This window comes from Poecilia latipinna, unplaced genomic scaffold (genome assembly GCF_001443285.1).
Source record: "Poecilia latipinna isolate Pla-1442-1.1 unplaced genomic scaffold, P_latipinna-1.0 Scaffold930, whole genome shotgun sequence".
NCBI classification, from domain to species: Eukaryota; Metazoa; Chordata; class Actinopteri; order Cyprinodontiformes; family Poeciliidae; genus Poecilia; species Poecilia latipinna.
The window spans coordinates 92,645-103,532 of NW_015113546.1; the positions used below are offsets into that span (position 1 = coordinate 92,645).

The window sequence follows — 10,888 nt, forward strand, 5'->3', positions numbered from 1 at the left end:
CTCACCCTTGGTGAGTGTTGCTGAGCAGTTTATTTGCAGGACAACTCATTTATCTTACACTTCGATGCACCAAGGTGCCGGCCCCAGGCATAAGGACAATGCAGGCCAAGTTCCAGTCAGATTTTAGCTCATCCATTTATTCTCGTTATATCCCAAACACTCTGTCACACCTATGGCCCGGCCGTAATCAAGCCGGCCGTCTGATTCTGGAAGGGTTTATTTGTCCAAATTACTGGGGATTGATAGGGATTTTCACAGCAGGAAAATACTTTCCCAGATGTTCAGATAGGAACAAAAATATATTATCTTCATGAAATCTTGTGCAATTATTAATAGCCAAAAGATTTACAAATAAATGTAGTTTGTAACACAAACCTTTTCAGAAGCTCAGCCAGTTTGATTCTAAAATCCCACCGCTTGTTTTTTATAAAAAAAATAAAAAGTTTCAATGCAGTCACAAATATGAATATTTCCTTTCTTGCACCAATGCAAATCCAAATCTGTCTGCTTAGTAATGACTGACCTCCTCACTGTAGTACAGTAGATTTGTCTCCATGCTGGTACTAATTGTCACTACTGGGTGGGTTTTTTCCAGCGTCATTTGATTATGCCACTGCTACAGTTCAAATTGAGAGCAAACAATGCTTGCATGAGTTTTAGATTGGCAGCAGCACATATTGTGGTTGTAGATTTTAATAGTATAGACAGAGACAAATTTATTGGCACCCCTGTTAAGATGTGTAAAACAACCTCAAAACCAACTCACCTTTTGTTGCTGCAACATAATTTCTCACTTTTATTTGAGTGCATTTAATCTTTGGAAGAAAAAAACATTCAGATTATCTAATATACGTTACAGCAGGCAGGTTTTTGTTTTTCATTATTTGCTTCCTGTTAAATCTACCCAAAGTAGTTTTGACAGGCTACAGAGGAAGTTCTTGGTAAATATCAGCAAAGTCGAAATGTTTACCTTTGTGACAGTAGGAGAAAAAGATTCATTTTATTTTACAGTAGCATATACGATGTGGCATGTGTGGCGACATGATGAGTCCAAGATGCCATTCTGTGCTGCAGTTCTATAATTTGTGGTCTTCATCCTTTTTCACAGCTCCATGCAGTTGTTTTATACTTTTTAATTAAAGCCACGTCTTTCCCATACGCAGTAGAAGACACATACACATATTCCAGGGAAAGATAAACTATTGAGTTACATATAAACTCATATGAAGTATAACTTAAAATAAATATTTAGCAAATTGCCTGAAATATTTTTTAAAAATTATTTCTTACTGACTGGATGTACTCAAGTATAGGTTTACTGGATAGTTGCTCATTTTTTACATATCTTTCCCAGGGGTGCCAACAGTGTTTTGCACATGCATGTTAGGTGCAAAATGTGCATCACTCTAACTTAAAGACATGCGGCTTTTAGCTGGGATTGGGTTGTGAAGCACAGAGCCAAGTGAGGACACAGTTTGAAGTCAAGCATTCGCACACGAGCTATTTTAGTAACAGTAGTCCTTTTATAGATGAATCAGCCAGTGTAAACACGGTCCGTCCAAGGGCCCCACAGCAATGAGATCATACTGAGACCAGCTTTTCTCCTAAAACCTTCCAGGCATGGTGTAATGACGCTGCAGGCGCTGTCAGAGTCCAACAGAAGACTGTGGCTGGAGGCCATGGATGGCAAGGAGCCGGTGAGGATCTCTGTCAGTTCATCTGTAAAATATTTATTCTGTTCATGGTATTTTTGGGGGGTTTTTTGGCTTCGGTGTTTAATTGTTTTGTCTGATCAGGCAGTTGTGTTACCGACTGATTTGTCTGCAGCGCCCTCTTCTGGTGGCTTGAAATGCAAAAGAATTTCACAGAGAGCTTATAAGCTTTGGGGCAATGGAACATATCTGGGTCATTTTTTTTTGTACATGTAAAAGTAGTGAAGTAATGACTTTCTTCCAAACTTTCTGCAGATTTACAACCTGCCAGCCATACTAAGCAAAAAAGAGGAAAGTAAGTGTTTTTTTTTAAATCTTTCCAAACCCTTTTCATCATTAAACTACATATATTCATGCTTGATAATAAGTTAATAGAGTCACCACGCATAAATAAACAAGTAGGTTTCTTTCTTACTTATAGCTATATCTGCTCATTAACACAGTTATTCGGTATTCGCCCACTCAGCTGACACAGCAGAGCCTTCCAGCACAGAAGCTGTATCTTATTAATCGTGTTAGTTTGAGCTAAGGCATAAGGGAAGGCTGATTATTCCTATGTGATGTGTAGTTAACCCAGCCACTAATTGACATGTCAAACCCCCTTTTTGTGTTATGTTTCAGCGTATCTTAACGAGGCAGGTTTTAACTTCGTAAGGAAATGCGTTGACCTGGTCGAGACGAGAGGTGAGGCATTTAAATCCCCCCGGCTTTCATGTGTCGAATTACTCGAACGCTGCCTGATTAATTGACTTTCTTCATTAATATTCCTTCTAACACAGTGGAATGGCATGCCATCTACAATTACAATTAGCATTTTTTCATATTTTGTAATGTTACAACCATATTACCTTTATGACAGAAGCCAACACAACAGAGTATATTTCCTCCATGTTATTCATTCATAAATGTTCCCAACTTAATATTTAAGAAGGAAAGTAAATATTTAGTTTCTAAGCTAACTTTCCAAGTCTTACTTGGAAAGTTTAAACTTACTTGGAAAACTAAATATTTAATTCACAAGCTAAACATTAATTGCCAAGCTAAATGTTTAGTTAGCAAGCTAAATACTTAGACTTGAGCTAAATATTTTGTTAGCAAACTAAATATTTAGCTAGGATGCTAAATGTTTAGTGAGAAGCTAAATGTTTAGTTGGAGACTAAAATAAGACTAAATGTTTAGCTTGATAAATAAGTATTTAATTTGAGGCTAAACATTTAACTGGCATATATACTGAATATTCAGCTCTGAGCTAGATATTTAGTTTGCTAGCTAGATATTTATTTTTAGACTCAATATTTTGCTTGCTAATTATTAAATATCTATTTAGAAACTGTGACATTTATAAATGAATCAATAACTCAAATGTATACTGTTACTTTTTGACTTTACAAAAGACACCCCTTATTGCACTGACCATCATACAGAACATCCAAAAATAGAAACATTACAACCCAAAGGCAGGCTTATAAAGACAAACTGAGAAGAGCACTAATCATAAACGTCGATGGTAACTGGACAAGCTGCAGAGATCCACAGCTGGTGGTGAGGGAATTCTTCTAACAGTATAACTTTTAGTTGTGCAATCCACAATCTGTTTGTTATGGAAGACTTGCAAGAAGGAAACTATTGCTAAACGAAACCAATAAGATGTCTCATTTTCTCCAAAGACTTGGAGGACCCATCAAAGGGGGTTTCCTCTACAAGGCTTATGGAATAAAGTTCCTTTGGGGAGACAGAGCAAAATGTAACTTTTTGGCCAAATCTGGAGAAGAACTCTGATTTTACATCACCCCTGAACACGCCTTCCCTACAGTTCCACATAGTGATGGAAACATCAAGCTGTGGGGATTATTTTCTTCTACAGAGAGAGGGCAGATGGTCATAGCTGATGGGGGCGAAATACAAGGCAGCACTGTTGGAGGCTGCAAAAGACTTGAGTTCGAAGCAGAGGTTCACTGTCCACCAGAACAACAGTAAACATAAAGCCATGCATACAACAGAATGGTTTATATCCAAGAATATTCATGTGAGAGAATGAATCATGTCCCGAAAAATTGTGAATAAGTCATGAAGTTTGAAACTTGATTGTCATAGATGTTCTCATCTGCATCCAGTCTGAGTGTGCCTCAGCTAGTCTGCGAATAAGAATGAAACAAAATGTACAAATACACTCACTAGATGTGGTTTTACATCTAGTGGAGGTCAATGCAAATGCGCACCACACTTTTCAGATTTTTATACTTTGGAAAAGAATGTTATTTTACATGCACATCACATACACTTACACATACTACAATATTGGTTTATCACATTAAAGCCCAATTAAACAGATTTGACGTTTAACCAAATGAATACTTTTACAAAGAACTGAACTTACAATCTGTTTATTTCAGTGAATTAATAATTTCTTTTTTTTTTCCCCATTTCCTCCGAGGCATCCATACAATGGGGCTGTACAGAATTGGAGGGGTAAACTCCAAAGTACAGAGGCTGATGAGCACAGTCTTTTGTAAGTCGTTTCATTTTTTTCATTAAAACTGTAAATTAATCACGGTGAGTTTAGAGCCTTTTCAAACATGATGCAGTCTTCCAGAGTGAGGAAAGAGCTCCTCTCTGTGGTCAGACTGTGTAACCGCCATCTGGGCTCATTTTATCTCACCCTTACCTCATTAAATTACCCGAGGTAATCCTGTTTACACACATTCTACACACTTGAACAGAAAATGTCACCAAAATCCCTCTAAAGCTCGAGCTCCATCTCAGTAGGGTTGCACATGTGTGCTTTAGGTTTTCCTCTCGCATCTCTTCATCCAAGGAGACAGTCGCTATTTTTAATACCCTCTTTAAACATCAGACTCAAACGTCAGATCCTGTTGGTTTCATGCTGGCAGATTGGAAAGTAATCACTGTGTTGGAGCTATAAAAAATAAATAAAAAAATAAAGCTCGTTTTCATCAGCTTCCAAGGCACCTGTGGATATGGAGCTGGATCCTGAGATGTGGGACAACAAAACCATCACCAGTGGTCTGAAGAATTACCTCAGGTCAGCTCGCCTCACCAGCTGCATGTCCCTAACTGTCAAAAGTGATCACCGCCTCCATTATGACTCTGAGAGCACCCTGCTGTTAGCCATGCATTCAGAGCTATCACTGCCTCACACAGGAAGGTGCTGCATTCACAGGTCCAGTCTCACCAAATAACAGTAAATTATAACTGGATTTTGTTTTCCTCCCCCATCAGGTGCCTCTCTGAGCCTCTCATGACTTTCAAGCTGCACAAAGATTTCATCATGGCTGTCAGTAAGTTCCCAACAGGTTGGGTTATGAGCACCGCTGAAGGTCATTTTTGTTTTATTACATTAGCATATTCGCACACAGACAGATTTTAGGAAAATCCAGCTTAGTGGTTCTTAGTATTCGTGTTTAAAGATCTGATGTCTGTTGTAGAAAAAAATGAAAGGTGTTGAAAAACTAATGAGAAACAAATCCTTTTTTTATCTAATTTGTTTACAATTGACAAGCAACTTTGGCTGTTTTTTTGTTTAACAGTAAAGCAACATGAACTTTCTGAAATTTTGTCAACGCAATAATAATTTGACCCCTTAACAAATAAAGGCCCTTCTTTACTGTACTTCACAGTTTTTTTCACCCCATACTGTTGGCATTCCTCAATCTCTTGCATGTTGTTTACAGAAATAAAAATGTTTAGGAAGGAATTCAAGCTTTTAGCATTTATGCCTATAAATATTCCATTTGAACTCATATTAATATTGCATATGTCATAAAAGACGGAGCAGAAAAAGTTCCCCTCCCAGGCATCACTTTAATGTTCTGATTTTGGCAAGAATCAAACGAATAAAATCTTAAACATTTAAACCCCCCCCCCCCCCTTTTTTTTTTTTTTAGCTCAGAGGCAGTTCCACGCTGTGATTTTCATCTCTCTGCAAGTCTGAATGATCAAAAAAAGATATTTAAAGTATAGAAGAATGCTTAACTTGATCAATGAGATCAAATACAAGGAAAAATAAGTAATAGCCAAAAATTAATAAGGGAAATACTGGATAACTGACAGAGCTTTGGGGAAGTTTCTGATCTTATTGTGTGCTGATTCCACACATTTTTTTTTGTGCTCTTTCTCAGAGTCTGATGATCAGAACTACAGAGTCTGCGCTGTTCATGCTTTGGTTCATAAGCTGCCGGAGAGGAACAGGGAAATGCTGGAGTTACTGATAAAACACCTTGTCATGTAGGTGTTTCTGTAATGAAGCAATTACACAAAAATGTGACCTTTTGAGAGGAGAAATGAAGACATAAAGCTAATTAAACCCTCTTCACATTGGCATGCAGAGTTTCTGCACAGAACCAGTCCAACCTGATGACGGTGTCCAACCTGGGTGTTATATTCGGGCCGACGCTGATGCGGTCGCAGGAGGAGACGGTGGCTGCTATGATGAACATCAAGTTTCAGAACATCGTGGTGGAAATACTGATCGAGAACTTCAACAAGGTGAGAGATTATTTTTTAACTTCCAACAGAAATCCACCTTAATAATAATTTAAAAGCAATAGTTGAGAAAAATGTTGTTTTTTTTCATATATATGTAATTAAGACATCTTATTTAATATATACCTTACATAGCACCCTTCCCAATCACTGAGGCTCTCTGGTAACAGTTGCTATGGAAACATGGTGACTCCAAGATGCCACTCAATGCTACAGTTTGGTGGCGTCTTGGAATCATCATGTCTTACTCAGATATTTCCTGATTTACAGTTTACTTGACTGGCATATACTTTTGTCTTTTGCATTTTGAATCCTGCTAAAAGTATTGATCCTTCCTGTCATGTTAAATACATCTGTCACGGAAACAGGAAGTTATTTCCTCACTAACGAAGATCAACATTTACATTTTTCAGTGGGAAATGATGTTCCTCCGATAAAATATTAAACTTTTTTGTCCACTTTTACCAGGGATGCTAATAATGTCACGTATTTGAAGTTTGCTTTTCACCTGTTAATCAATGTAAATGTGTAGATTTTTTTCTTTTTTTTTACGAGTCAGTGCTCTGCTCTGGATCTTCAGATCTTTCACCAGCCTCCGGATCCCAATGTGCCTCTGCCGCAGCCGCAGAGCCGGACTGGCTCCCGCAGGAGCAGAGCCATCTGTCTGTCCAAGGGGCCCCGCAAGCCGCGCAGTCTTTACGCCCCGACACTGTGCCTGGCAGATGCAGAAAGTGAGTACCATCGAGGTGATTACTTATCACCGCAGGTTCTCACACAGCACGTCAGGCCAAAACCTGTCAGTGGGCTTTAATTTCCCTCAAACATATGCACGAGTTTTGAATAATTACTTTAGGAATTAATTATGTGGAATTAAAGTGTTCCTTATGATCAAATTTATCTGGCTCTTAAATCAAAAGTGGAGTATTAGATCGTAGTATCGCAGCAGGTTTTTTATGAGGGCCCTGTTTGCCTGCTTTCTGGCCCCTGCATAGGTGACACCTTGAGCAGCAGTCCAAGCAGCACCCCTACGGGCAGCATGGAGTCTCTGTCGTCCCACTCCTCAGAGCAGAACACCTCCTCCAAAACCGCTTCCTCCGGAGCAGGACGGTGCCTCAGCAGGTCGGACCTCCTCCGCCGGACCCCGTCGCAGCTCTCGAACGGCCCCAGGAGCGCGGCGTGCGTCAGCAGCCCTGAGTCCAGCTCCAGGGAGGAGGGAGGTCGAACAGATGGGGAGTCTGAGGACACTTTCAGCCTGTCCTCAGTCAACACAACACCTCGACTGTCTCCCGCACCCAAAAAAGCCCCCCACTGCCGCTCTGACCTCAAGCCGCCGCTGCCGAGTCGCTCCGTTTCTCCCTCACTGAAATCACTGCTAGGATCTGACGGTAGGATAATTATGGGACGGCAGGGTTAGTGTGACAGAGCGGATCAAAAAGATGTTTACATACACCTTACATAGCTTTCTTCTTATTGTTTGACATTAATTTTCTGAAAAGGCTAGAGTAAATAGTTTATTCTTACGGGATATTTTAATGCTTCTTTTAAACTCAGAAATGTAAAAGTGTTGTTTTTTTTAGAGATGAACTTTGTTTTTCAACTGCACATTTAAAATCCATGTGTCTGGTGGAAGTTATGGACCTTTACAAATATTATTTTATGGTATTGTGATAAAAGTGATGACAGCTATTTGTTACTTTTGTTGGTAACTGTATGGTTGTGACTGCATGGCCTCATAAAAACGGATCGTAAAAAAATAGAAAACCTTCCCATTTGCACTGTGCCTGTTTAGGACACCAATCATATCAGGAAATGTGATATTATGTCACTAAGATGCACACACAAACTGCAATTAATCAAATTTATTGATATTTATTGATGCTCTCATTGAACAAACAGTGGAGAAAATAGTAACACCAACAATCCCAACAATATAGATAGTTTTGGGAGTTTTTGACATCATTAATTGGAAATGATTTTGACAATAACTAATCAAAATTCTCATAAGAAATTCATGATGATAAATGATAAACAATGCAATACATGCTCACTCCTGGTTGTATGAGCCCAATAATAAAAGCAGTAGATGTTGTTACACACAGTGAAAGAAGTTCTGTATCAACTTTGTCTGAAAAGATCAATCATGTTGGAAGAAGCCATTATTCAAAAAGGAACTTAGAAAAACATGGGTTACACTTTTCAAATGCATTCTTGAACAAATGCCTTAATTTTTAGAGAGATATTCTGATCTCTGATAATATTAGAATTTAGGTTTTTGGCTATTATTTAAAGTCTACCAAGATATTTGCATTAAGAACTAGACCAAAAATATGTTTGTGTTTTTTGTAGCGTAAATGAGGTCTGACAGGAGGAATGGCCAAAGTTATACAGTATAAAGGCAAAAAAAAAAAGCTTTAACTCTATTCTGGTTTGAATAAAGCTAAAAATAAAATATTTTTTTTCACAAATATGCACTTCTTGACATAAACTTGGCAAATTAAATTGTAGAATTAAAAGCGTCTCATTTCCTGAGTTATTGCTCCCGGCTGCTTTATCGTCACATTTTCTGTCTTTAATTACAATCTGTTATTGTGTGTCTCTGACTGTGAAGGCCAGCGGAGCTGTTCTGGTTCTGTCCAAAGTTTATCCACACTGGAGACCAAAGAGAGCTTAAAGCCCGGTGATCACCCCACCCTTCCACCGAAGCAAGTCATCCGCCGCAGGGCAGACGCGTCGGTGAACAACGGCTACCAGAGGCCAGGCTCAGTGTAATGAGATTTTATTTATTTTTTAATATTTGATTAACAGGTTCTGTGAAAAATAGCTTTACCCATGAAATCTTATCTGTCTTATCTATTCCTGTGCGCTGAAATGATAAACTAGTTGGAACAGTTCAGTACTTTGATTTATTTAATTGTTTTGGTTGTGTGTCTAGTTTCTTGGTGTTCCTCTGAGTTGGCAAGTGATTTAAAACTTTTATCTGAGCTTCAACAGATATTCAACGGACAAAATATTTGATCAATTATCCAACAGAACACAAACAGTAATACCTTATTTCTGAAATCAATATTATTATACTGGATGCATATATTATTTTGCAAAAGTCTTCATAACCCTTGAACCTTTTTCACATATTATTACGTTACACCGACAAGCTTCATTTTTATGCAGAAGGGAGTAAATTATGAAGGGTTTTTAAAAGTTTTAGCAGAAGAATTCACACCAGATCAGTAAGTGTTAAAATCTTAAAAGTGTCCTCTTTACTCTGTTCCCCCTAAATAAATCTAATACAATCGTTTGCCCCTGGAAGTCATTTACTTAATAAACAGTCCCTCTTTTTGATTTAATCTCAGCTGTTCTGCGAAGGTCTCATTTTTTTAGAACATTAGTGAAGAAACAACAAAATGAAGAACAAGAAACACAGCAGATAAGTTAGAGATAAAGTGGTGAAGAAGTTTAAATTAAGACTTATTTACAAAACAATATTGCGAGCTTTGAACATTTCCTGCTCAATCTGTTATTATGGCACAACTGAAAACTAGGGCTTGAAGATATGAGCTTAATGTTTTATCATGATAGTTTGTGGTTTTCATTATGACGTCTGCACACAGTCAGAGCCCCACAAACACAAATGCTGCTCTGCAAAATAACACTCATCTGTTATCAAATAGGCCAGTGTTTTTCAACCTTTTTTGAGCCAAGGTACACTGTTTTAACTGAAAAAATCTCGAGGCACACCACCAATCAAAAATGTAAAGAAATATACTCTGTAGTCGCCTATATTACATATATAGCCATTCTTATCAAAGTGTCTTGAATAGGAATCTAATAAACACAAAAATGTATTTTTATCACATTTTACATTTCTTATTTCAAATTGCAGGTAAGATGTCCACTTCAAAAATACACCTGAACAGGGCCACAACAATGTGGTCTTAAATTTAAAGAAGTTCTATTAAACTTTAGCTGATTTTCTGGCAGAAATTGAAGAGAGACAATGACTAACCATGGTTTCGTTCACGCCGAGCTGAAGTACAGCGGCTCTATTTCTCTCCTGTAGTGGCAGCTCGACAGCCCTCAACTTAAAAGCTGCATCATAGGAGTTTGAAAACATTTCTCCGTCGTGTCTGCTGCTAGCACGTGGTTGTTCTAAATGAAAATTCACGCGTTCTTCTTCGATTTACAATTTTGACTTCTAATGATTCACTTCCTGCTAGAGAGCCCCCTGGTGGTTGAAGAAAAATACACAGAAAAGCCGCACCGGGCTACAATCCGCATGGTTCAAAGTTTAGGAAAAAAGTAGCAGCTTATAGTCCGGAAAATACGGTACCATGGGTGAAATTGAATAATTTCCACGGCACACCTGACGATCACTCACGGCACACTAGTGTGCCGCGGAACAGTGGTTGAAAAACACTGAAATAGGCTACTTCCACACAGTTACATTAAGTAGCGCAACTGTACAGCTAAACAACATGCAGTAACTGCTGCTAATAATAGTTTTGTAGTTTTCCAAGGACCTGTGAAATCAACAGTGGAGATCATAACCAGAACAGCAAAAGTAACAAACTTATGTCTTTGAGGACATCTTCAATTAATTTATAAATCACACATTTTATCATGATGATATAACTATAAGCAAAATCAGTGGTGGGAAGTAACGAAGTACAAGTAC

The 10,888-nt window shown here is 38.2% G+C and overlaps 1 protein-coding gene across 1 annotated transcript in view; it reads left to right on the forward strand.

The window, feature by feature from the left end:
• LOC106957727 (rho GTPase-activating protein 42) overlaps nucleotides 1-10,888 on the forward strand; it is a 45,075-nt gene that overhangs the window by 22,197 nt on the left and 11,990 nt on the right. The window contains exons 10-20 of the mRNA XM_015049176.1: nucleotides 1,619-1,697; nucleotides 1,968-2,007; nucleotides 2,334-2,396; nucleotides 4,148-4,222; nucleotides 4,672-4,756; nucleotides 4,954-5,012; nucleotides 5,853-5,958; nucleotides 6,060-6,219; nucleotides 6,797-6,947; nucleotides 7,197-7,601; nucleotides 8,825-8,981. Of these exons, the coding sequence (XP_014904662.1) occupies nucleotides 1,619-1,697; nucleotides 1,968-2,007; nucleotides 2,334-2,396; nucleotides 4,148-4,222; nucleotides 4,672-4,756; nucleotides 4,954-5,012; nucleotides 5,853-5,958; nucleotides 6,060-6,219; nucleotides 6,797-6,947; nucleotides 7,197-7,601; nucleotides 8,825-8,981 (1,380 nt within the window). The remainder of the gene's footprint in view (nucleotides 1-1,618; nucleotides 1,698-1,967; nucleotides 2,008-2,333; nucleotides 2,397-4,147; nucleotides 4,223-4,671; nucleotides 4,757-4,953; nucleotides 5,013-5,852; nucleotides 5,959-6,059; nucleotides 6,220-6,796; nucleotides 6,948-7,196; nucleotides 7,602-8,824; nucleotides 8,982-10,888) is intronic.